Consider the following 27,718-nt stretch of genomic DNA (forward strand, 5'->3'; position numbering starts at 1 on the left):
AACTTTGGGATTCTCCCTCCGCCGCCTGCAATGAACCTGTAGGTTACTTTATCCTCTCACTGCTGCAGTTCCCACATGCTTCAAAAGGACACAACAATGCCAGTACCCAAGAAGAGCAGGGTGAGCTGCCTCCATGACTATCATCTGGTAGCACTACTATGATAATGTAGTTTGAGAATGATTGGAAATTCTATAATGGTTAGAATTAACTCCTGCCTAAGCAAGAACCTGGATACACTGCAATTTGCCCATTCTTAATGAGTGCATGGATTTCTTCCAAGTGCATCACTAAGATATGCAGGTGGTTAATTGGCTACTCTTAAGTCATGGGTGGTGGCATAATTGAAGAGGAGCTCATGGGCGCTCGAGGTCAAATTGTTTACTGGGAGATAAGCAGACAAATGAGGATGATGTGAATGCATTAAGAGCCAGTACTGATATGATTGGCCAAATAGTCATCTTCAATATGGCCGGAAAGCAGTAATATTTGGGTGTCAGCGATCAGTTGGTATAAATAACAAATGTAGGAACTCACTGAACAGTAGCTATATTTGTTGATGACAAATAGAAAGGTGGATTACAAATTTTGAGAACACAAAATGACTGAAGATAAAGTTTAATTCAATGGGCACAAAGAACAGAACAGTACAGGATCTAGTTGACATTAACTGGAGTTTAGAACAAGGAAGGGATCTAGTTGAAACACATAGGATTCTGAAGAGGACTGGTAAAATGGGAGCATCTACAAATTGACAACTTTGATGGAGATAAAGGAATTTCTTCCTGGGGTGAGGGTTGCAGGGTAAATTCTCCACCAGGAAGCTGAGGAGGCAAAGAGTAGGAATAAAAGGGGCATTTTCTGGTTGGCTGCAGGTGTCTAATGGTGTTACACATGGGGACGGTGTTGGGACCACTTTATTTCATGCTTAATGTCAATAATTTGGATGATGGAATCGGTGGCTTCATGGCCTAGACTTCAGGTGATACGAAGATAGGTGGAGGGGTAGGAAGTATTGAGGAAGCAGGGAGTCTGCAGAAGGTACATGGATGAGGGGGGTTTGGAGAAATATGGCCCAGGTGCAGGTCAGTGGGATTAGGCAGAAAAATGGTTCAGCACAGCCAAGAAGGGCTGTTTCTGTGCTGTAATGTTCTATGATTCTAAGGGCTCAGAGAGATTAGGAGAATGGGCAAAGAATTGAAAGATGGAAAATAGTGTAGGGAAGTACCGTAGATTCCGGATTTTAAGCCGCTACTTTTTTCCCACATTTTGAACAGCTTTGAACTCTGCGGCCTTTAATATGGTGCGGCTAATGCATTATTTTTTTTCATGCTGCCAAAAACATTTTGCCTCGTAACAGTAGACCAATAAAATTGATGAGTAGTTCACAGAGGTCCAATGAAATTGTACGATAAATCAAGCGCACTTTCACAATTAAATTATTGTAAATCAGTCATTTGTACTCACCCTCATCAACATGGAAAACACTCGAAGAAAAGCATTGTGCTGCCTTTATGGCAGTTATTTAGTTTATAATATTTTCGCTTAGTAATTCATTTGTTAGTTAAAGTTAGAAGTGTTTTAACTATATTTGTTTTCTGTACTACATCGCGGGATGCTATGACATCACACCCGGTTTCGCCGCGTCTTGTGGGAAAAATGCCGTTTGCGATAAACGGGACGGCAGGGGGGAGCGGCGGAGCCAAAACGCTGCTTTTAAGTTAAAGGCGATCAATAACTTTTCCTGGTAGGCTGCAGTATATATATTTTTTACCAGTCGTTAGGAGATATTGGAATGTTGTTCAGTAAAAAAGTATACGCAACGTATATTTAAAAGTAGCCGCGTTACAGGCACGGTTCGAAAAAAAGCATTTGCAATATGTATTTGTTTATGTTACCATATGGATTTAATTAAAAGTTAAAAAATCCTCACGTGTAATATCTTTCTGTGTAAATATCTCATATTACAACGCGGGACACCTGTGGCCGAAAATCCGGTGCGGCCTAAAATCCGGTGCAGCCTGTACAAGTAAAAAATTGATTTTCTTTCTAAAATTAGAGCCAGCGGCTTTTAATCAGGTGCGCTCTGTAGTCCGGAATCTACGGTATATGGTCATGCACTTTGGTAGAAGGAATAAAGGGAAAGACTATTTTCTAAACAGGCAGAAATTCAGAAATCATTAGTGCAAAAGGAACTGTGTGTCCACGTGTAGGATTCCCTAAAGGTTAGCTTGCAGGTTGAGTCAACAGTAAAGAAGATGCAATGTTAGCATTCGTTTCAAGAGGACTGGAATATAAAAGCAAGGATGTAATGCTGAGGCTTTCTAAGGCATTGATCAGACCATATCTATAATATTGTGAGCAGCTTTAGGCCCCTCATCGAAAAGATGTGCTGGCATTGGAAAGAGTCCATAGGAGGTTCACAAAGATGATTCTGAGAATGAAAGGGCCAACACGAGGAGCATTTGATGATTTTGAGCCAGTACTCGCTGGAGTTTAGAAGAATGAGGAGAGGATCTCAATGAAACCTATTGATATATTGGGGCAGTCTAGGACCAGAGGGCCCAGCCTCAGAATAGAGGGGCATCCACTTAGAATGGAATTACTTTAGCTAGAGGATAGTTGATCTGTGGAATTCATTGCTATGGATGGCTGTGGAGGCCAAGTAATTTGGTATATTAGAAGTGGAGGTTGACAGGTTCTTAATTAGTCAGGGCATTAAAGATTACAGGGAGAAAGAGGGAGAATGGGGTTGAAAGGGAAATAAATCAGTCATGATGTAAAGGTGGAGCAGACTCAATGGACCCAATGGCCTAATGCTGCTCCCAGGTCTTATGGTCTACATTCAAGATAATGTCTAACAACCACGTTGAACTACAAAGGAGGACAGCAAGGGAAGTCTGGTCTTTGTGGTGTGTGATGTTGTGATGCTGGAAATCCAAAGCAACACATACACACACAACATGCTGGAGGAACTCAAGAGCATCTATGGAAATGAAAAAAAAAACTGTTGATATTTTAGGCTGAAACCTTTCTTCAGGACCGGAAAGAGGAAAAGACATCAGAATAAATAGGTGTGCGGAAGGGAAGGAGGATAACTAGACAGTTGGCAAAGCCAGGTAGGTGGGAAAAGGGCTAGTGAAGAAGGAATCGCACAATGGGGAGGTGACAGACAAGTGAGAAGAGGTAAGAGGCCAGAATGGGGAATAGAAGAGGGAAAGGGGTGGGAAAAAAGTGGTACTGAAGCCAAGATTGGATCCCTCATGATTTTATTGTCAGAGCAGGCTTGATCCAACCGGTCTCCTCCTGCTTTAAAATATATATACTTTGAGATCACTTTAGTAGAAAAGATGATTAGGTAAGCTTGCAGATAACATGAAAGCAAGAGACTGCAAGAAGCTAGTTGTATTGTTAATAGTAAAAATGGTCTTAGACTTCAGAACAATATGGGTCAGTTAGTAAGATGAACAAAGCCATTGAAGATGGTGAGCAGCCTATAGGTAGACAGTTCAACATTTTTCCACATAATGGAGACATTAAAACCAAAGGTTTAAGGAGAGTAGCAAATGGGGGGGGGGGGGGGGGGCATTGGTGATCCAAGGCAAAACTTTAGCACCTATAGCATTGCTGCAAATTGGAACATACTATCTGTGAAGTGATGGATGTGGATAATCTTACAGCTACATAGGATCCTGGTCAGACCCCACTTGGAGTACTGTGCTCAGTTCTGGTCACCTCACTACAGGAAGGAGTGGAAACTATAGAAAGGGTGCAGAGGAGACTTACAAGGATGTTGCCTGGATTGAGGAGCATGCCTTATGAGAGTATGTTGAGTGAACTCGGGAATGGACAGGAGGAGGAGTATAGGAAACTGATACAGGACTTTGTGATATGGTGCAACTCAAACTACCTGCGTCTCAATATCACCAAGACCAAGGAGATGGTGGTGGACTTTAGGAGATCTAGGCCTCATATGGAGCCAGTGATCATTAATGGAGAATGTGTGGAGCAGGTTAAGACCTACAAGTATCTGGGAGTACAGTTAGACGAGAAGCTAGACTGGACTGCCAACACAGATGCCTTGTGCAGGAAGGCACAGAGTCGACTGTACTTCCTTAGAAGGTTGGCGTCATTCAATGTCTGTAGTGAGATGCTGAAGATGTTCTATAGGTCAGTTGTGGAGAGCGCCCTCTTCTTTGTGGTGGCGTGTTGGGGAGGAAGCATTAAGAAGAGGGACGCCTCACGTCTTAATAAGCTGGTAAGGAAGGCGGGCTCTGTCGTGGGCAAAGTACTGGAGAGTTTAACATCGGTAGCTGAGCGAAGGGCGCTGAGTAGGCTACGGTCAATTATGGAAAACTCTGAACATCCTCTACATAGCACCATCCAGAGACAGAGAAGCAGTTTCAGCGACAGGTTACTATCGATGCAATGCTCCTCAGACAGGATGAAGAGGTCAATACTCCCCAATGCCATTAGGCTTTACAATTCAACCGCCAGGACTTAAGAACTTTTTAAAAGCTATTATTAATGCTTTTTGAGATAGTGATTTAGATGCATATCATATTTTTTACTGAGTTAAGTATTGTATGTTATTAGTTTTGCTACAACAAGTGTATGGGACATTGGAAAAAAAGTTGAATTTCCCCATGGGGATGAATAAAGTATCTATCTATCTATCTTTTCTCCTTGCAGCAGCAGAGGATGAGAGGTGACCTGACAGAGGTGTACAAGATGATGAGAGGCATTGATCGTGTAGATAGTCAGAGGCTTTTCCCCAGGGCTGAAATGGCTAGCATGAGAGGGCACAGTTTAAGGAGCTTGGAAATAGGTATAGAGGAGATGTCAAGGGTACATTTATTATTATTATTATTATTATTTTTTTTTAAACGCACAGAGTGGTGAGTGTGTGGAATGAGCTGCCGGTGACGGTGATGGAGGTGGATATGATAGGGTCTTTTAAGAGACTCCTGGACAGGTACATGGAGCTTAGAAAAATAGAGGGCAATGAATAACCCTAGGTAATTTCTAAAGTAAGTTTATGTTCAGCACAGCATTGTGGGCCAAAGGGCCTGTATTGTGCTGTAGATTTTCTATATTTCTATATTTTTGGATGCAACTCATAGAAAGCTTGGACCAAGACTTGGACCAAGTCTTGGATAAAGCTTGGGAGCATGGGATTAATGCACAGATACTTAACGGTGTTGTATGGTGGATTTGCTATGGTGGATGACTACAGCCTCTCATGCATCCAAGCTTGAGATTAGAGGGCCATGATGCTCCATTCTGCTCAGTGGACAATACTTTCATCCAAGTGAATAGAGATGTTTATAAATGACTTGGATGAGGAAGTGGAAGGGTTGGTTAGTAAGTTTGCAGATGACACAAAGGTTGGTGGTGTTGTGAATAGCACAGAAGGTTGTTGTAAGTTACAACAGACATTGATGGAATGCAGAACTCAGGTGAGAAGGGGGAGATGGAATTCAGCCCAGAAAAGTGTGAAGTCAAAGTACAGGGTTAATGGCAGGATTTCTAGCAGTGTGGAGGAACAGAGGAATCTTGGGGTCCACATCTTAAACCACACTTGGAGTATTGTGTTAAGTTCTCGTTGCCTCATGATAGGACGTGGAAGCTTTAGAGAGGGTGCAGAGATTTACCAGGATGTTGGTTAAAGAACATGGCTTAGAAGGATAGGCTGAGTGAAATTGGATTTTTCTCTTTGGAGCAAATGAGAATAGGAGGTGATTTGATAGAGATGTTCAAGATAAATGTCATAAATAGAGTAGACAACCAGGCACTTTTTCCCCAGGGTGGAAATGGTTAAAATGAGGGGACAGAACTTTTAAGATGATTGGAGGTAGGTATAGTGGGATGTTAGAGGTAGTATTTTTTTTTCCTTTGCAGAGTGGTGGGTGCATGGAATAACCATCAGGGGTGGTGGTAAAGGCTGACATATTACGAATATTTAAGAGTCTCTTAGATAGGCACGTGGATGAAAGAAAAATAGAGGGCTATTTTTGAGGAAAGGTTTGTGATGCTAAAGCAGGTTAAAAGGTTGGTACAACATTGTGGGCCTGTACTGTGCTACATTGCTCTATGCTCAAGTGAGAACAAGGAGTACCTGAAAGTTGAGACTAGTACATGACAAAAATATTTTTTGACATACCAGGTAAAAATGGGTGCAATAATTTTCCTGCACTGAGTAAAAAGAATGCACTACTGCTCAGTGTAAAGGGAGGACCGAAGGCATGTCTGTTCATAGAACCTAACAGAACAGTACTTTAGGCCCTTCCACCCATGATATTGTACCGACCTTTTAACCTACTTTAAGATCAATCATAAGACATGCTCTTTCTTCCAAGCAACCTCCTGGTAAATCTCCTCTGCACCCTGTCTAAATCTTTTACATCCTTTCTATAATGAAGCAACCAGAACTGAACACAATATTCTGAGTATGATCTAACCAGGGTTTTATAAAGCTGTAAATATACCTCGTGGTTCTTGAACTCAATCCCCCGGCTAAGAAGACACCATGCGTCTTCTTAACCACCCTATCAATTTGCGTGGAAACTTTGAGGGATCTATGAATGTGGACCCCAAAGTCCTCTGTTCCTCCACATTGTTAAGAATCCTGCCATTAACCCTGTATGCTGCCTTCAAATTCAATCTTGCAAAGTGAATCACTTAACACTTTCCTGGGTTGAGCTCCACCTGCCACTTCTCAGCCCAGCTCTGCCCCCCGACAACCTCCCATTGCAACCTACGACAACCCATCACACTATCAACAATTCCACCACCCTTTCTATCACTTGCAAACTTACAAAACCACCCTTCCACTTCTTTATCCAAGTCATTTGTATATAAAATAAATCACAAAGTGCAAGGATCTCTGAACAAATCCCTGCAGGGAATACACTTCTTCTACAACCACCTCTACTTTCTACGGGCAATACAATTCAGAACTTAAACAGCCAAGTCCAAAGACGTACTGGTTAATAAGTCATTGTAAATTGCCCTGTGATTACGCTCAAGTCAGATCAGTGGGTTGCTGGGCAGTGCAGCTCGATTATTCTGCACTGTATCTCTAAATAAATAAATGCTCATAAATCCTGTCGCTAAGAATCTTCTTCATTAACTTGTGAGGAAGCAAAGATAATCGCTAAAAGTGCAGCAATCTTTTCCCTCACATCCCATATTAACTTAGTAGCCAATCATCTGTATTATAACCAAATGGCAACTTCAGTTCAGTGGATGCTGTATTATAAAGTTCTTGCAAGATACTGCCAATCTGAAGCAGCTTTTAAGTAATTGTTAGCAGATGAAATTTAAGAATGAGCTGATAATTCATTTCTCAACTAATGCCACTGGATTTTCCTGGGCAATTGGCTGAGGAACACGATCACCTCAATGTTGAACTAGCTCCACAACAGATAATGTCTATAAAAAGTATTCACCCCCTTGAAGTTTTTATGTTTTATTATTTTATAACAGTGTATCACAGTGGATTTAATTTGGCTTTTTTTCTTACCCTGACCAACAGAAAAAGACTCCTTCATGTCAAAGCCAAAACAAATCTCTAAAATGTGATCTAAATTAATTACAAATAAAATAATTGATTTTGTGTATTCACCTCTTTCTAGTCAGTATTTAGCAGATGCATATTTGAAAGCAATTATTACATTGAGTCCGTCAGCTTTGCACATCTGGACACTGCAATTTTTTCCCCATTCTTCTTTACAAAACTACTCAAGCTCTGTCAGACTGTATGGGAATTATGAGTGAACAGCCCTTTTCAAGTCCAGCCACAAGTTCTCAATTGGATTGAGGGCTGGACTGACTTGGCCACACTAGGATATTAACTGATATTTTTAAGTCATTCCCATGTAGCTTATGGCTTTATGCTTGGGGTCATTGTCTTGCTGGAAAACAAATCTCCCAAGTCATAGTTCTCTTACAGACTGCACCAGGTTTTCCTCCAGAATTTTGCTGCATTCAGTTACCCACTATCTTCAAAATCCTTCCAGGGCCTACTGCAGTGAAGCAACCCCACAGCATGATGCAGCTACCACCATGCTTCACAGTAGGGATGATGTATTTTTAATGATATGCAGTGTTTGGCTTATGCCAAACAGTGTTTAGTCTGATGGTCAAAAAGCTCAAATCTGTTTTCATCAGACCATAGAAGCTTCTTCCAGATGACTTCAGTGTCTCCCACTGGCAAACTCTAGCCAAGATTTCATGTTTTTCCCCCAAGTGAATACTTTTTATAGGCACTGTAGACTCAATTTCAAGGACTCTGCAACTCATGCTCTCAGTACAAGTTCACTTTTTAAATTTTTGCATGATGCATCTTCTTTTACACATTAGTGGTCAGTCTATTATGTACAGTTGTTTTCCCCCAGAAGTTCTATTTTCCCATGTATGCCTGAAAGTAAATCTCAAGGTATATACAGTGACATATGTACTTTAATAAATTTACTTGTGAACTTTTCTCTGAACAGCCAGAATCCAATATTTTGTTATGCATATCAGTTGAAAGTAAAGGTTAGATCAAGGACTTCTGTACCTCAAACATTAACTTTCTTTTCACAGATGTTGCCTAACTTGTTGAGTGTTGTTCCCAGCATTTTATTTTTAGGCCAAAAAGTGTTTTTTTGCTATTCAGAGTATATGAAAGACCATAACACTATTTCTGATGCTTGTGCTATAATGGGCAAAATTATGTTCTAGCACCAAGTTATAACAAAACATTTTTCAAATAATTAGCCAAAGATTTTTGTAGCATTACGTCAATTACGAATCCATAAAATTATTTGATCATTGCGATAATTGTTTTAAATTAAAGCCACAAATGAAGTCCCCCGTGTCAATTTTGAAGTTCCCTACGTTGCCACTAAGGGTTTTTGTCTTATTTACCTTGCCTCAACAAGTACAGTCTCACTCACGTCCAAAGCGAGATCAGAATCCCAATGAATGCAAAAAAAAATGTTTCGGCAGACTGAAGTTAAAATACTCAACCGTAACAAGAATATTAGCTCGATCTGGTCACGAGAGCTTATTTTAGCAACACTATTGCTTTCCCAACCATGTTACATCCCATTTGTTACAATCGGTAGGTTATTTGAGAAAAGCTTTTTATCCCATGTAAAAATGGAATCCGTTACAAAAAGTAGCAAGCTTCCAGCAAAAAGCAGTTAGAATAAAAAGCTTCAACGGCGGCTCTATCAAATATGCATCTACTCAACAATGTGGCTGCTGCTCCAATCCCGCCTTTTGTAAAGAGAATTAAAACCTTTTGCGCCGCTCGCAGAAGGGGCGGTATGACTTAGTGAAGTGACCCGAGTGCTTGATGTACTTCCTGCCGCGTTCTTTCCAATTTCCCTTCCAGATTCGCTGACTGACAACCTCACAGCGAGCAAGGGAGGGAGGGACAAGGGAAGGCGCCTCACCTCGTCCACCGTCCGCTTGGGAAGGTGCAGGATCCCCAGCAGCAGTTTCAGCTTCACCGCCGACGAGAGGCCGTGAAAACACACTCGGATGTTGTCCACGACGTCCTTAGTGAGCAACGAGGCGATGCTGGGAGGCGCCCAGAGCTCGTCCGCCGACCCCAGCTTGTTGTGAAGCCACAAACCTGTGTCGCTCTCCCTCATGGACGCCATCTTGAAGAAGGAGATTTGAATGGACGGGCATTACACGGGGCGACGAAAGCCTGTGCTGCAGGCCCCGCCCCCTCCCGCGGCGGCCCCGCCCACCGGCGCGCGGCAGCCCCAGCCCCGCCCCCTCCCTCGGCGCGCGGCTGCCGGAGTGCCCGGCTCGGCTGGCATTTTTACCGCCGCAATACCACACCACACAAAGCGCCGCAGGAGCTCGGCAAGCCGGGGTCAGGATCAGGGTGAATGTTCGTGTCACATCTATGGAGGGGCATAAACGGCCGACGTTTGCGGGGCCCAGCCCCTTCATGCAGGAGGTTTTCGGCTCGAAGCCCCGTCTGCTGCTTATCCACCTCCATAAATACCGCCTGGCCTGATTAGCTCCGCCAACACACTGCGCGTTGCTGAAGATTTCCAGCATCTCTTCTGTTTAAATTAACGAGCCGCGCCTCCCTCCCCATCATGATTGACGCCAGGTCACGTCCCGCCTCCCCGGGCCAATCCTCTTCGCGAATTGGTGGGGCCCCACGTCAATCACTTGGCGGCTTTGCCTTTGAAGCCGAGTTGAAAGGGAGGACCGCGGAGTGGCTTAAAGCATCGTTAATTTTTGTTTGGTGCTTTAGGTTAGACTGTTTCAAAGGACGTCGCTTGTTCTTTTGCCACTGCCGATATTCTTACAATTGCTGCAGTAACGGTGATTTTTTTTCTGTTTCTTCGTCCATCACAGACCGCTCGGGTATCGCCATGTTAACTGCTCGCTTCCTCGGGCTCATCGTCCTTGTCGCCGCCGCCGGCTTCCTGGCAGAAGCTGATGCCGAGTCCGGCACCGTGATCCCGGCTGAAAGTAAGTCCCCCGCTTCTCTGCGCATTCTGTTGTCCTGGACAGCTGATTAACCATCTGCCATTAAGGTGGATTCTGCAGGTAACTGGAGAAGAAAACTACAATTTTCTTAATTACGGGGCTATTCATCATGGGAATGAGGTTGACTAATTTTCGGGAATCGTTTGGTAGGAGACATCAGACAAAATGCTGGGGGAACTCAGCAGGGACTACGAGGTTAAAGAGTTGAGTGGATGGCATGTTTTTGGAGATGGTCATTTTTCAATCTTTTTTATTGATTTTCAAATAAAGAATACAAATCGAAAAAGGAGTTTAACAAGTAGATGATATAAAAGATATAAACAACAATATTAAAGACAAAAAGCATATAATATCAAACTCAAATAGGTAATATATTATGCTGTTATATATACAATGGTCAGAAAGAAATTACAACTCATAGCAATCGTAAACAAAATTGGAATTTTTATTGATAGAGAAAGAAAAACCCCACTAACTAAACTAAAACAAAAAAGAGAGAAAGAAAAGAAAAAGAAAGGTTGGGCCATCCAAATGAGGATAAACTTAAAAAAGAAAGAGAGAAAAACACATCCTTCCGGTCATCTCCAAACCTTCATGGACATTCTCCAAAGAGAATAAAGAAAAATAAATAAATAAAGATAAATTAAATCATGTGAAAATATTGAATAAAGGGTCGCCAGACTTGTTCAAAATCAAAAGATGTATCAAATGTCCGGCTTCTAATTTTCTCCATCATGACATGATGGAGGAGAGCCAATAGAAAACAGCAGGTGAGTTAGATTCTTTCCAGTGTAGCAAAATAGCTCTCCTAGTCAGTAAAGTTGAAAAAGCTATCACATGTTGGGCGGAGGCAGACACTTTGCTTGCTTCCTCTGGGAAAATCCCAAAAATTGCTGTAAGTCAATTAGGTTGAACATCCATATCTATAACTTTAGATAATATTCCAAACACATCCCTCCCAAAAATTATTCAAACTTACACATGACCAAAACATATGGGTTAGAGTAGCCACTTCTGCATTACATCTATCACAAATAGGGCATATATTAGGAAAAATATGCGCCAATTTATCTTTGGACATATGGACCCTATGTACTATCTTAAAATGAATTAAAATATGGCGTGCACAGATAGATGAATTATTAACTAAATAATAAATTTTACTCCATTGGTTATCTGAGAGTGAATGTTGAAGTTCTACTTCCCAGGAGCGTTGAACCCTATCATTAGGCGATGTGCGAGCATTCATTAACTGTTTATAAATGATAGCTATTAATCGTTTTTGAAAAGGTTTAAACTGAAAAATAACATAAGCCAAATTTGAAGAGCAGATCAAGGGGTAATTTGGTAAAAAATCGCATAAGAAATTCCTAACCTGTAAATACCTGAAAAAATGTGTATTGGAGATATCATATTTATCCATTAACTGTGAAAAAGACATTAAACAGGCTTGTAAAAACAAATCTAAAAATTTTTATTCCTTTAATTTTCCATGTTAGAAAAGCCTTATCCAAAGTTGATGGTTTAAAAAAGAAATTAGAATAAATATTACTAGAAAGTAAAAAATCATTTAATTCAAAAAATCTACAAAATTGAAACCAAATTTTTAAAATATGTTTAACAATAGGGTTAAGAGCTTGTTTACCTATTCTGGAGAACAAAAAAGGAAGAGGAGCTCCTAATAAAGAAGCTAACGAAAACCCCACTACTGAATTTTCCTCCAGCTGTAACCATCAAGGGCGATCTTGATCGTCTATATCATAAATCCAAAAAGTAATATAGTGAATATTAATTGCCCAATAATAAAATCTAAAGTTTGGTAAAGCCAGTCCTCCATCTTTTTTTTTTGATTTTTGCAATAAGAGTTTATTCACTCTAGAGCTTTTATTATTCCAAACATAAGACAAAATCAGAGAGTCTATTTTATCAAAAAATGATTTTGGAACAAAAGAGGGAACTGCTTGAAATATATATAAAAATTTCAGTAGAATAACCATTTTTATAGCATTTATTCGACCTATCAATGACATTGACATAGGTGACCATTTGGAAAGCGCCTGTTGAGTATATTCAACTAAAGGGAAGAAATTATACCTATATGGGTCTTTAAAATTTTTTGTAATTTTGATACCAAGATAAGTAAAATGGTTTTTGGCAATATTAAAAAGGTATTTGATCATAATAATCAAAATAATTATTAATAGGAAATAATTCACTTTTATGTAAATTAAATTTGTATCCAGAAAAAGTACCAAATTCCATAAATATAGATAACATAGAAGGAATAGATTTCTTGGGATTTCAAATGTAAACTAATAAATCATTTGCGTATAACAAAACTTTATGTAATTTATCCCCTCTCCTAATACCCTGCACAGAATTAGAATCCCTAAGAGCAATAGCAAGTGGTTCTAAAGCCAAATTAAATAATAAAGGGCTAAGGGGACAGCCCTGATGGGTACCTCTATATAATCTAAAATAAGGAGACTTTTGGTTATTAGTGAGAACCACAGCTACCGGGGCATGATAAATCAATTTAATCCAGGAGATAAATCCTGGACCAAAATTGAACCTCTTCAAAACCTGAAATAGATAAGGCCACTCCACCCTATCAAAGGCTTTCTCTGCATCCAAAGATACAATACATTCAGATTCTTTGGTTGAGGGGGAATAAATGATATTTAATAATCTTCAAATATTAAAATGTGAGTACCTATTTTTAATAAATCCTGTTTGATCGTTTGAGATAACATTAGGCAAGATACTCTCAAGCCTATTTGCTAGAATCTTAGAGAGGATTTTAAAATCTACATTCAGTAAAGAAATAGGTCTATAGGATACACATTCCAGTGGGTCTTTCCCTTTTTTTGGAATCAATGAAATTAGTGCTTCATAATGTTATGTACCCCGTAACTGGGTCACTTACCAGCAAAGATAGAGGTCCGTTGAAGTCTGATGGTACTATTTTTAACAGTATTTATTGATAGAAATACACAAAAATAATATCAATGCAAACACACAGATAATATACGTCGTCAATACTAAATCTAAAAGTGCGGGTATAATAATAATCAATAAGAAATAAGCTGTATCGTTGTCTAGGGGATAATGAATTGTCCGATGGAAATATATAGTTCGTTCAGTTCATACAGGCTGCAGCCGTTGGGGACCCTGTGTGGCAATTGTTGGAGAGAGAGAGAGACGGGTTAAAACTTGCCCATTCTGTTTATGATGTCAATCCTTCGAGAGTCATTGAGAGTTGAGTTCCCCGTTGTTAGCTAAAAACCGTTTTTCCGTGGCAAAGGTCACCGATTCCGGGCAAATGGAAGCGGATGCACGTGGCCTTCCACCGGCTTTTGCTATTACGGGATCGCTAGCGTTTCTTCTGGTGCGTCTGAGGGGCTGTTCCCATAGACCCTCTTATCCTGACTCACAGGGTCTCAGGTGTCATCAGGTTGGGGATGATGCAATCCCTCCACCAACCTCCTCCTTGGTTCATTGCCTGGGGCTTTGATTGCATCATCCAAGATGCAATACACAAGTCCGTCTCCAAGAGACAATAGCCGGTATCAATGGGTCCGCCTTTCGGAGGCCAGGACACATTCTAACCCTTTTGTGGATTCTGCATGTCTTTCTCTCATTTCCTGTGTCTCCTGAATTGACTCAATAGTGATCTTGCGATTCTCACAAAGGAGGGGGCTACCCCCGCACCCTTCGGCCCCTCAGAGCTATGGTACATTCATAACAATAAAAAGTTTTAGGAAAGTTCCCAGAAGATGTAGAATCAGTGAACGTTTGTTGAAGATGTGGTATAAGCGTTTCGTGAAAGATCTTATAAAATTCTACCGTATAACCATCAGGTCCCGGAGCTTTACTTAATTGCATAGAGGATATAGCCTTGGCTATCTCCTCTTGTTTAATAGGTGTATTTAACATATCAACATCCTGAATCAAAAATTGAGGTATGTTTAACCTTTGCAAAAATCTATTCATAGTGATATTACTATCAGAGAATTCAGATTTATAAAGATTAGAATAAAAGTCCATAAATATCTTATTAATTTCATAAGGATCTAAAGTTTCTGTTCTATCTGGTCGGTGAATTTTTAAAATCTGTCTTCTGACCATCCCAGCCTTTAACTGACCCACTAAAAGTTCAGCAGATTTTTCCCCATGTATATAAAATAAACTTTTAGATTTAAAAATTTGCTGTTCAATGGGAACAGTCAGAAGTAAATCATAGTGTGATTGAAGTTCGACCCTTTCTTTATATAGGTCTTCAGTAGGTTTAACTGAATACGCTTTATCGATCTGTTTAATTTTATTAATAAGCACTGACAATTCCGCTTTAGTTTTCTTTCTCAAGGCTGCTGAATATGAGATTATCTGTCCCCTAAGAAAAGATTTCAAGGTGTCCCATATAACCAGATTTGACATTCCTTCAGTTGTATTAAATTCAAAAAATATAGAAATTTGCTCCTTAATAAAATTAACAAAAGCTGGATCCTGTAACAAAATGGGGTTCAATCTCCACTGTGAGATTTTCAAAAATCTATCCGGGAGCTTAAGGGTTAACTTTAAAGGCGCGTGATCTGAAAGCGCAATGATGTCATATGCACATTCAACAATGGAGTTTAACAGACGTGTATCTAAAAAAAAAAGTAATCAATTTGGGAATATTTGTGATGGACGTGTGGAAAAAAAGGGGAAATCTTTATCATTGGGGTGTTTATATCTCCAAATATCGACAAGGCCATATTCTAATAAAAAAGAGTTAATACAAGCTGCCGCTTTATTAGGAAGCGATGGATTGGTTGATGACCTGTCAATCGCTGGATTGAAGCAACAGTTAAAGTCACCACCCATGATCAGCTTATATTCATTGAGATTCGGTAACTCTGAAAAAAGTTTCTTAAAAAAAATCAGAATTATCTACATTAGGTGCGTATACACACACCAGAGCTACCTTTTGCTCGCATAATAAACCAGTAACAATTAAATATCTTCCAATCAAATCAGTAGTAGTATTAAGGTGTACAAAAGGGGTTTTGGGACTAAGAAATATAGAAACACCTCTTGTTTTACTATCCGACAGTGAGTGAAAAAGAGGCCTTTTCCAAAAGCGAAAAAATCTATCCCCATCCTGTTTTTGTATATGATTTTCTTGCGCAAAAATAATATCAGCATTAAGTGTTTTTAATTTCTTAAAAATCTTTTTATGCTTAATGGGATGATTGACAGCATTCCAATTCCAAGATATTATATTAATTTTATTAACATCCATGTTTAAAATTGAGTTTAATATTATATAAAAGAAATGTTACGCAAGTACAGATTAAACCAAAAGGTGCGGGTACAACCAGAAGGAGTGACGCATTTACGAAAGAGAAATCCATCAAAAGAACTGTCCAATCAAGAAAAAAACCTACTCTAATAGACCCCTCCCCACTCCCCCCGCCCAATAGATAGAAAGGAAGGAACCAATGGGCAGGTCCCATGCTGACTAATCACCTTTGACCCTGTTCTCCAACTTGCAGCTCCATATATATAAAAAAAAGCAAAAATCCCACGGAAAATAGCCATAATAAAAGGCACAAACAGAATTCAACTACTATAATGTTGTGTCTAACATTAATAAAAACATAATCAAAACGGCCATCTTAGAATCAGCTAAAGTAGCTTAAACACATATTCAAAAGAAAGAATAAATCCGAGCAAATAATGTTACAAAGAATATTCTTTCTCTCAAAAAAGAAAAAGAAATGAATATATGTATATAACAGACCTAAAACTATAAGTATTGAAACAAATAAAAAAAAATAAAAAGATTAATACACAACGGGTCCTACACGGACCACTAAAGTACAATACTATAAAGGTTCCCTACAAAACAGTTATATATGTATTAATTATTAATAAGGTAAAAAAATTAAATCGACCACGTCCCATACCAGAGAGTGAAAAGGTATAACATGTACTTAACTCAAAAGCTCCATAAACAACTCATACAGCAGATACTTTAAAATTGGCTATTGAATAATTGATGTAACTTTAATATTTTATTCAGTAGGCTTAACTTTAAAGTTTTTAATATACTCCCATCCCTCCTGAGGAGAGTAGATTCTCAATGGTTGAGATTTTTCAAGAAAAATTATCAGCTTTACTGGAAAGCGAAGGGAGGGATTTAAATCTAATTTATACATTTCACTCATAACTTCTCGATATTTCTTTCTTTCGGCAAAGATTTCGGGGGGATAATCTTCAACTATACGAATGTGTGTTGAATTAAAGAGTAATTTCAGTTTCTTTCTGGCTTCTCGAAGAATAGCTTCTTTAGTCGTATAATAATGCAAAGAAAGTACAACTGCTCGAGGATTTAATTCGGCTGAATGCCGAGAGAATGGAATTCTGTGAACTCTGTCGATTAAGGGGCTAGCTTCGAGGGTCCCATTGAAAAGTGAATACAGCATATCTGAAAAGAATTTTAACAGATCGCCAGCTTCAGTATTTTCAGGCAGTCCCAGAATACGCAGATTCCTCCGACGCCCTCTACTATCTAAATCAACCATTCTTTTCTTCATTTTAGATAGTTCCGAGGTAATTTCATTGATTTTCTTTTCCATTGAAGATATCTTTATTCCTTGATCTTTAATAGTTTGCTTGAATAAATCATGCTCGCTCTCGATTTAGGTTGTAGTCTGCTGAAGTGTTTTAAGTTGAGAATCCAAGTTTTCCAGCAAGTCTTGAATCGTAGAAATAGTTTTTTTGAGCTTTCCGTTTGAACCGGTCAGCTTATCGATTTTAATATTAAGCGATCCGAATTCCGACTTCATGTCTTGTATTGAAGAAAATATTCCCGCTAGTGTAACAGATTCCTCCATTTTTTTGGTTTGTCCCGTTTGCTCCATTTCAGGGAAAGTCTTGCTGCTTCTTAATTCAATACCAGAACAACTTATTTCGGCCATTGTAATTAAGTCATAAAATCCTTCAGTAGAAGTAGTAAGTCATTAGAACTAAAAGGGATCTGTTAGTGGGATATAAAATATATTAAAAGAGAGAGAGCCGCTAGAAACGCGACCTACTCCATATGCTGCAAAGATGGAGAATCGGAGATGATGGTCATGCAATTTAAGTGCATGCATTCAAAATGAGGAAAACAGCTAATTCTCAAGAGTGCTTACGTTCTAGAAATACAAACACAAAATGCTGGTAAAACTCAGCAGCAGGTCAGGCAGCATCTACGGAAATGAATAACCAGTCAACAGTTTGGGCTGAGACCCTTCATCAAGACTGGAAAGGAAGGGGAAGAATGCCAGGATAAAAAGATGGGGAGAAACTAGAAGGTACATTTGTCCTCTTCCCACCGATCAACATCCTGGCAGATATCCTGCAAGTGAAAGAAATGCTACACCTGTCCACTCACCTCCTTCCTCTCCTCCATTCAGGGGCCCCATACAGTCTTTCCAGGTGAGGCAGCACTTTACCTGCAAATCTGATGGGGTTGTCTGTCGTAGCTGGCGCTCCCAATGCAGTCTCCTCCACACTGGTGAGACCTGATGTAAATTTGGGGGGGGAGGGGGTGCGAGACCAGTTTTTTTCCAGCACCTCTGCTCCATCTGCACAAAGTGGAATTTCTGGGCGGCCACTCATTTTAATTCCTAGCAACACACACACAAAATGCTGGAGGAACTCAGCAGGCCAGGCAGCATCTATGGAAAAGAGTACAGTTGATGTTTCAGGCTAAGACCCTTCAGCAGGACTGGAGGAGAAAAATTGACGATTAGATTTAAAAAGGTGGGGGAGGGGAGAGACACAAGGTGATAGGTGAAACTGGGAGGGGAGGAGTGAAGAGCTGGGAAGCTGATTGGTGAAAGAGATACAGGGCTGGAGAAGGGGGAGTGTAATAAAAGACAAAAGGCCGTGGAAGAAAGAAAAGGGGGAAAAGGAGCACCAGAGCGAGGTGATGGGTGGGCGAGGAGATAAGGTGGGAGAGGGGAATGGTGAAGGGGATGGGTGCAGTATTACCGGAAGTTCGAAAAATCGATGTTCACACCATCAGGTTGGAGGCTACCCAAATGGAATATAAGGTGTTGTTCCTCCAACCTGAGTGTGGATTCATCGCAACAGTAGAGGAGGCCATGGATAGACATATTGGAATGGGAGAGAGAAGTGGAATTAAAATAGGTGGCCACTGGGAGATCCCGCTTTTTCTGGCGGACAGACATAGGTACACGGCGAAGCGATCTCTCAGTCTGCACCAGATCTCACCGATATACAGGAGGCCACACCAGGAGTACCAGACACAGTAGATGACCCCAACAGACTCACAGATAAATGTCGCCTCATCTGGAAGGGATGTTTGGGACCCTGAATGGTAGTGAGGGAGGAAGTGTAGGGGCAGGTGTAGCACTTGTTCTGCTTGCAAGGTTAAGTTCCAGGAGGGATGAAGGGACAAGGGAGTCGTGTAGGGAGTGATCCCTGCGGAAAGCAGAAGGGAGATGTGCTTGGTGGTGGGATCCCATTGGAGATGGTAGAAGTTATGGAGAATTATGTGCTGGGCATGGAGGCTGCTGGGTGGTAGGTGAGGACAGGAGGAACCCTATCCCTGATGAGGTGAGGGCAGACTTGCATGAAATGGAAGTGAGTGCAGCGTTGATGCTGGAGGAAGGGAAGCCCCTTTCTTTGATAAAGGAGGACATCTCCTTCGTTCTAGAATGAAAAGCCTCATCCTGAGAGCAGATGCGGCAGGGATGGAGGAATTGAGAGAAGGGTATGGCACTTTTACAAATAATAGTGTGGGAAAAGGTACAGTCTGGGTAACTGAGAGTCTGTGCATTTGAAATGGACATCGGTGGATAAGCTGTCTCCAGAGATAGAGATAGTGAGATTGAGAAAGGGAAGGGAGGTGTTGAGAATGGACCAGGTAAATTTGAGGGCAGGGTGGACGTCAGAGGCAAAGTGGATGAGTTCCGCATGGGTGCAGGAAGCAGCACCAATGCAGTTGTTGATGTAGCGTTGGAGAAGTGGGGTTGGGCACCAGTGTAGGCTTGGAACATAGACTGTAACACATAGCCGACAAAAAGGCAGGCATAGCTGTGATCCATGTAAATGCCCGTGGCTACACCTTTTGTTTGAAGGAAGTGGGAGGAGCCAAAGGAGAAGTTATCAAGCGTGAGGACAAGTTCTGTTAGACGAAGGAGAATGATGGTGGAGGGGAGCTGGGTGGATTTGGTGCCACAAAGAAATGGAGGGCTTTGAGGCCGTCCTGGTGGGGGATGGAGGTGTATACGGAGTAGATTTGAAATCATTGAAAAGATCCAGAACGTGTGAAGTGTCATGGATGTAGGTAGGAAGGGTCTGAATTAGGGGAGACAAAACAAGAGTCAAAGTATGCAGAACTGAGTTCAATGAGGCAGGAATGAGCAGAAACAATGGGTCTACCTGGACAAGCAGGTCTGTGGTGCTTGGGTAGGAGATAGAAACGGGAGGTGCAGGTTGCAGGCACTGTGAGGTTGGTGGTGGTGGATGGGAGATCCCTAGAGCTAATAAGGTCAGTCATGGTGTGGGAGACAATGGTCTGGTGCTCCTTTGGGGTGAAAGGAGGTGTCTGAGAGTTATCGCTGGGCTTCAGCAAGGTAGAGGTCAGTACACCAGACTAGTACAGCACCCCACTTATGTACGGGTTTGATGGTGAAGTTAGGGTTAGTGCAGATGGAGTGGAGAGCAGAGCGTTCACAAGAAGTGAGGTTGGATTTGGAGACAGCAGTGGTGAAGTCCAGGGGGTTGATATCCCGTTGGCAGTTCACAAAGAAAAGATCCAGAGCAGACAGAAGACCAGGTTGGGGTGTCCAGGAAGAGGAGGAGGGTTGGAGAAGGGGTCATTGGTGCGGGGTGGAGAATCCTAGCCAAAGAAGTGGTGGAGGCAGTAGAGAAAAGTTCAATGTCATGGCAGGTACAGAACTCACTGAGGTGTGTGTGCAGGGGGACAAAGGTGAGGCCCCTACTGAGGACAGAACGTTCTGCCTCAGAGAGGGGAAGGTCAGAGGGAATAATGAAGACCTGGCATGGATGAGAACTAGGATTGGTTTACTTCACTCTTCTCCCTCCCAGTTTAACTCTTCACCTTCTGTTTCTCCCTCCCCCCCCCCCCCCCCCCCCCCACTTTTTACATCTACTCATCTTTTTTTTCTCAAGTCCTGCTGAAGGATTTTGGTCCGAAACATCAGCTGTACTCTTCTCTATAGATGCTGCCTGACCTGCTGAGATCCTCCAGTATTTTGTGTGTGTTGCTTGGATTTCCGGCATCTGCAGATTTTTTTCTTGTTTGTGATTTTAATTCCTGTTTCTGTTCTGACATGTTAGTCCATTGCCTCCTCTTTTGCCATGGGGGAGCCATTCTCGGTGGAAAAGCAACACCTTTTATTCCATCTAGGTACCTCCAACCTGATAGCCTGAACATCGATTTCTCCTTCTGGTATTTTTTTCACCATTTCCTTTTCCTCTTCTATTCTTTACTCCGGCCTCTTACCTCTTCTCCTCACCTCCTCCTTGTCCCCCTCCTTCTCCAACCCTTTGCCTTTTACATCTCTCTCTCTCCGTCTTGTTTTACAGCGGTTGGCACCCAGCTTAATGGTGCATTACCGCTACCTTCTGCTCCGGAGTATGCGATAGACTCACATTCTAAATCCCTTCACCCAATCGCACATACACACATACCCTAACCTACACTTTATCCTCCCATCTTTGGCCATCCTAGTACCCTATTCCTGTTTATCCATCATATCCTATAAAAAACCCCTGTACTCAAGAAAGCTAAAAATACCCTAACCTGTGTTCTCTCACCCATGCCCAGCAACCCTTTTAATGTGGATTCCTGCACCCCCAATTCCCTTAGATTAATTCTCATCATCTCTCTCTGTATCCCATATTTCCTGCAACTCAGAACTACATGTTCTACTGACTCCTCTTCCTGACATTCCTCACACAGTCCTGTCTGGTGTTTCCCTATCAATTTCAGTGTTTGGTTTAGTGCACAGTGCCCCAGCCTTAACCTAGTCCACACAATTTCCTCTCTTCTGTATCTACTACCTACCGTAGTACCTGCAACACTTTTTTGTATTTGATATAAATGCCTCCGTTTCCCCTCCCTGTCCCATCTTTCTTGCCACATTTGGTTGATTTTTTTCAGTATGTTTAAAAATAGAAGAGAAATGGGAGTGGATATAGGATCGGTAGAAAATGAGGCAAGAGAAATAACAATGGGGACAAGGAGATGGCTGATGAACTAAATGAGTATTTTGCATCAGATTTCACTGTGGACGACACTAGCAGTATGCCTGATGTTGTACTGTGTGAAGGAAGAGAAGTGGATGCAGTAACTGTTACAAGCGAGAAGGTGGTCAAAAAGTTGAAAGACCAAAAGGTGTACAAATCACCCGAACCAGAGGAACTACACCCTAGGGTTCTGAAAGAAGTAGCATTAGAGATTGTGGTGGCATTAGAAATGATCTTTCAAAAACCATTGGACTCTGGCATGGTGCCAAATGACTGGAAAATTGCAAATGTTACTCCACTCTTTAAGAAGGGAGGAAGGCAGCAGAAAGGAAATTATAGACCAGTTAGCCTGACCTCCATGGTTGGGAAGATGTTAGAGTCAGTTGTTAAGGATAAGGGGATGGAGTACTTGGTGACACAGGACAAGATAGTACAAAGTCAGCATGTTTTCCTTCTGAGAAAATCCTGCCTGACAAACCTGTTGGAATTCTTTGAGGAGATTACAAGTAGGATAGATAAAAGGGATGCAGTGGATGTTGTATATTTGGACTTTCAGAAGGCCTTTGACAAGATGCCACATATAAGGCTGCTTACCAAGTTAAGATCCCATGGTATTACAGGAGAGTTACTAACATGGTTAGAGCATTGGCTGATTGGTAAGAGGCAGTGTGTGGGAATAGAAGTATCCTTTTCTGGTTGGCTGCCAGTGACTAGTGGTGTTCCGCAGGGGTCGGTGTTGGGACCCGCTTCTTTTTATGCTGTATGTCAGTGATTTAGATGATGGAATAGATAGCTTTGTTGCCAAGTTTGCAGATGATACGAAGATTGGTGGAGGGGCAGGTAGTGTTGAGGAAACAGGTAGGATGCAGAAGGACTTAGACAGATTAGGAGAATGGGCAAGAAAGTGATAAATGAAATACAGTGTTGGAAAATGCATGGTCATGCACTTTGGTAGTAGAAATAAATGTGCGGACTATTCTCTAAATGTGGAGAAAATCCAGGAATCTTAGATGCAGAGGGACTTAGGAGTCCTTGTACAGAACACCCTGAAGGTTAACTTGCAGGTTGAGTTGGTGGTGAGGAAGGCACATACCATGTTAGTATTCATTTCAAGAGGTCTAGAATACAAGAGCAAGGATGTGATGCTGAGGATTTATAAGGCACTGATGAGGCCTCACTTTGAGTATTGTGAACAGTTTTGGGCCCCTCATCTTAGAAAAGATTTGCTGGCATTGGAAAAGGTCCAGAGGAGGTTCACAAGGATGATTCCAGGAATGAAAGGGTTATCATACAAGGAACATCTGATAGTTCTGGGTCTGTACTCGCTACATTTCAGAAGGATGAGGGGGAGGGGATCCAACCTTTCGAATGTTGAAAGGCCTAGACAGAGTAGATGTGGAATGGATGTTTCCCATGGTGGGAGAGTCTAGGACAAGAGGGCACAGCCAGAGGTTAGAGGGGTGCCCTTTCAAAATAGAGATGTGGAGAAATTTCTTTAGCCAGAGGGTGGTGAATTTGTGGAATTTGTTGCCATGTGCAGCTGTGGAGGCCAGGTCATTGTGTGTATTCAAGGCAGAGATTGATAAGTTCTTGATTGGACATTGCATCAAAGGTTATGGGGAGAAGGCTGGGAACTGGGGTTGAGGAGGAGATTTTTAAAAAAAAATCAGCCATGATTGAATAGTGGAGCAGACTCGATGGGCGAGATGGCCTAATTCTGCTCCTATATCTTACAGACTTGTGATGTATTGTGTTATGAACAGTTCACAAGAACATAATATACTGTTACACAAACAGTAAGGCATTGTCTTCTTTCACTGTATGAACCATAAATTACACCTGCTTACAATATTGACAAGAAGTTGGTGTCTCACTGTAATGTTTTATCCTAAACATTCCAACAGTGAAACGTTTGAGACATTACAATTCAGGGACCAGCTCCTCAAAATACTGTGACAGAAGGGTCTTAACTTTGGGGAAAGACCACAGAACCCTTTTGTGGTGGCCCATACAAAATGTTGGAGGATTTAAAATAAATGACCCATAAACTAACCCATAAATTCAATTTGCACTTGATTCCTTTACATGGGTTGACACTGACAATTATAATTTCAAATACTAGGATCATTGTCCTTGGTTAGTGGAATCTATAAAACAGTCAGGTAGGGATGAAGTATTGTACTCTGATTTGAAATATCATTAAAAATGTCCAGTGCCAAAGTATCTGTGATGATTGTAGTTGTTAGATTGTCTGCTAGCTGTTTCAACCACGAGAGCAATGTTCATGGTAAGTTAAAGCTCGCTTACTTTAAAGGTTTTGATGTTTCTTTCACAGGTCGTCCCTGTGTTGATTGTCATGCTTTTGAATTCATGCAGAGAGCGCTGCAGGACTTGAAAAGAACTGCAAATAACTTGAATACAAGGGTAAATATGGATTACTTGCCATTAGCAACTTAATAAAAAAATCTAAATGTAGCACATTAAAACAGACTTTAGTGATTACATGATAAGAATCAAAAGCTCTCTCTGCATTACTCAGGGGAGGATGTTGTGTTCCTAAAAGCATGTAACACAATGTCCACGATGCAAAGCCACAGCATCTGTAGAGATTTTTTAAATTGCCTATTTGCTTCCCACATTAATGAGGACAAATTTTATTATGTAATAGAGGGTGTCTCCCATACAGAGAACATGCAACATAGAAACAAATTATTTCATCTTGCCCAGAATATGTGAAATTTCCTTTCCAAGAATTTGCTCCCATCCACCCTCCTTCATCTCTTCTCCTTTGTAAGCTTTCCTCAATAATTGTGTCAATACTGTTTGCTGTACAGTGCTTGTTTTCAGTGTTCCTTTTGATTTTTTTGTTGTTGATTATTGCTAATTGAAGCCTCTGGTTTTTCTTCTTTCCACGGAAACCTCCTGCATCTTCTCTACCAAATACATTTATAGTGTCTTTCAATAGCTTTCCCTTTTCAAGAGATATGTCTACTATTCATCCCTTGTGATAGATCTGACCTCCCAGTTCTGGTAACATGTTCTTGTATTAGCTTTTCCCCCATCTCCAAAGTCTTTTTCCTGTTTATGTCATGGCAATCAGGACTGCATTCAGATATGGTCTATTTGCATTTCTATTTGACCCTTTTGTCGTCTTTAGTAGAGTTTAATACCTTAAACTTGCATTGAAATTAGTTTTGTCAATTATTTTTCCAATAACAAATTCATTAAGATCTTATATAGCTGTTTTCACTTTTGCACTATATTTTAGTGGTGCCTTACTGGAACCTGTGTTTCAAGATGGTCCCTAGAATCCTACAGCACAAAATTGAGTCTTTTGTTCTACCGTGCCCATGCCAACAATTGAATTTGTCCTTACCCACACACACTTTGTCCATAGCCTTCTGTGTCCTCAAATCAGCTGAAACGTTCTTCTACTCAATAGTGGAATTAAGGGTGATAGGGGTAGGGGGATAATGGACTTCACAATAGTAGAATCAGCTCCGAACTTATTGAAAGTTGGAGCAGTTGTGAGGAGCCTATTGCCATTTCTATTTATAGACTAATAATGTGTTCAGATTCAGCAGAATTAAATGTATGTTTGAGAAATTAATCACATTCCTGATTTCTTACTTGTAAACTGGGGTAATAGGTTTTTAAATTTTGCATTCCCAGATGCAAGAAGAATGTGCTAGCAGAGGAGATTTGAGGAGTGGAGAATTAGTCAGGGTGTGACTGCCTAGCCTTGATTTTTATTTGGAACAAAGGATATTTGAGATTTATTAAATTACGGAAGAATTGAAGAGGAGTAAAAGAACCAACTTATTTGAGATCAGTAACCAGGCAACATAGATTTAACTGTTTTAGTCAAACTGCCTGGATACTTACTTGAAGAGTCACGACTTGCAAAACAGTGGTCCAAGAACTGGAAAAGAGGATGAATCTAAGTTCCATTGCAGGTAGATGGGGTTATACAGAGAGCTCGTGACATTTTGGCCTTCATAAAGTAGGCATTGAGCACAGGACTTGGGATGTTATGCTGAAGTTGTGTAAGACATTGGTGAGGCTGAATTTTAAGTATTGTGTGGAGTTCTGATCATCTACCCACAGGGCAGATATCAATGAATTTGGAAAAAGTGCGGAAAAATAATTACAAGGATATTGCTGGGACATCAGGGCCTGAGTTATAAGGAAAGGTTGTATAGGCTTGGACTTTATTCACTGGTACACAGGAGAATGAGGGGGATCTTACTGAGGCATACAAAATTATGATGGGTATTGATAAGAGTGAACGCTTGCAGGTTTCCCCCCTCAGGTTAGGTGAGATAGAACGTTAGGTCATAGGTTTAGGGTGAAAGGGGAAATCTGAAGGATGTGAACATGGAACAAGCTGCCATCAGATGTGGTAAATGCGAGTTCAGGTGTAATATTTGGGAGAAGCTTGGATAGATAATGGGTGAGAGAGGTATGGGTGACTATGGTGGGGGTGTAGGTAGATGGGGCTAGCAGAAGACCAGGCTGGCATGGGCTGAAGGGCCTGTTTCTGTGCTGTGTGCTTTACACCTCTCTGGATATGATTGGTTGAATGCCTTCCTGTGTTGGAAACACTTGAGATCTGTTGATACAGAGAAATTCCCTTTGAATATTTATGATTTACAATTTTTGATACTTAAATCTATAGATTAACATTTTGTATGAAGAGAAAACAGCAGAGGATATAATTCAAGATTATCAAAACCAGTCAAGCTGTAACAAGGTTATTTTAAAGGGCTGATAGCATTTCCAGTGATAATCTTTCCAAACAACTGTTCTAAAATCAAAAAAAAGAATATGCTGAAAATACTCAGTAGGATAGACTAACATTTTAGGTTGAAGACCCTTCATATTTTCAGTATTTTCTATTTTAATTGTAAATAGAACATTTATAGGTTGATTAAACTGTCTACTATATAACCATATATTAGATTAAGGGTAACAATGTCATTTTTATATTTACAGACCGATGATCTGCTCCTGAGAGTTGAAAAGCGGGCTTTATGTGATTGCTTGCCTTCAAACCTATAGACTGATGAATCAGAATAGTGCATTGAGACTAAGTTCAGAAAAGTCCAATGATTCATGAGACACAAACAAGTGAACTGTGTTTGATGAGAATGTGTTTGAAGGTCGCTTTAACTGGGATATGTGAAGCTTAACATCACTACAAGTAGTTAATATATTGTGAGCCTTTTCAAAAGAACGGAATATTCAATTGATGAAGCTGCTGTTCTTTGGAATTCTTCTGTGCCCCGTTTTCACAAAATTCCAGAGGGCCTTCCATAACCATAGCCATTTAACCATCCCATCTCACTGATGTTTCCATTGTATTCTTCCCTCCCTTCCCACTCCTCCAAACTGGATTCCTTTCCAATCTGTCTAGTTCACCTTTCCCTATCAAACAGAAATTTCTAATGTGAAGAGTTGTATCTTGACTTAACAACTTGTAGGTTTTTTGCAGGTAATTTGTTTGCACTTTTATTTATATTGTACTTAATTAGTAAGCATGAAATACTATATAATGGGAGTTCACTGTTACGTTCTTACTGGCAATTAAGGAGGAAAATGGAGTTGAGGCAGGAGGGTGGTATGATGGAACAGCACAGCATGTTGTGGTGAGGGGGTTGGTAGAGGAGGGAATGCATATTGCTGACTTTTCCTGCTATGCTGATATAACATACAGTAATATTCCATTTGGTGAGTAGAATGTTCTTTGCAAGTTTTGAATATTTAGCTGTGGTAATGTGTTGTATGAGATTGACAAGTAGTTTTATTAACTTGTATTGATCTGAAAATATTACTTAACTGTAAAATTGCATGGTACAGTTGCCATTGTAACTTTTCCAAAGTAAAATTCCATTCAACAGGAAACTTTTGATTTTAAACATTTTATTGCTTGTGTGC

At 40.7% G+C, this 27,718-nt stretch overlaps 2 protein-coding genes across 5 annotated transcripts in view; one reads left to right on the plus strand and one right to left on the minus strand.

Annotated features, from left to right (window-relative positions):
• The window catches only part of nelfa (negative elongation factor complex member A), a 45,967-nt gene extending 36,313 nt beyond the window's left edge, over positions 1-9,654 (minus strand). Inside the window, exon 1 of the mRNA XM_073042284.1 lies at positions 9,445-9,654. Coding sequence (XP_072898385.1) covers positions 9,445-9,654 — 210 coding nt within the window. The remainder of the gene's footprint in view (positions 1-9,444) is intronic.
• A 19-nt stretch (positions 9,655-9,673) lies between these two features.
• On the plus strand, positions 9,674-27,685 carry nicol1 (NELL2 interacting cell ontogeny regulator 1). 4 transcript variants are annotated; one of them, XM_073042287.1, is made up of 4 exons: positions 9,674-9,893; positions 10,373-10,489; positions 24,117-24,205; positions 26,777-27,685. In XM_073042287.1, exons 1-4 carry the CDS (start codon positions 9,674-9,676, stop codon positions 26,840-26,842), a joined length of 492 nt encoding a protein of 163 aa, XP_072898388.1. In that variant the 3' UTR covers positions 26,843-27,685. The 4 variants fall into 4 exon arrangements, with proteins under 4 accessions (XP_072898388.1, XP_072898389.1, XP_072898390.1 ...); XM_073042288.1 differs by having other exon boundaries at positions 9,674-9,887; XM_073042289.1 differs by having other exon boundaries at positions 9,674-9,875.
• The last annotated feature ends 33 nt before the right edge of the window (positions 27,686-27,718 follow it).

This window comes from Hemitrygon akajei, chromosome 4, assembly GCF_048418815.1.
Source record: "Hemitrygon akajei chromosome 4, sHemAka1.3, whole genome shotgun sequence".
NCBI lineage: Eukaryota > Metazoa > Chordata > Chondrichthyes > Myliobatiformes > Dasyatidae > Hemitrygon > Hemitrygon akajei.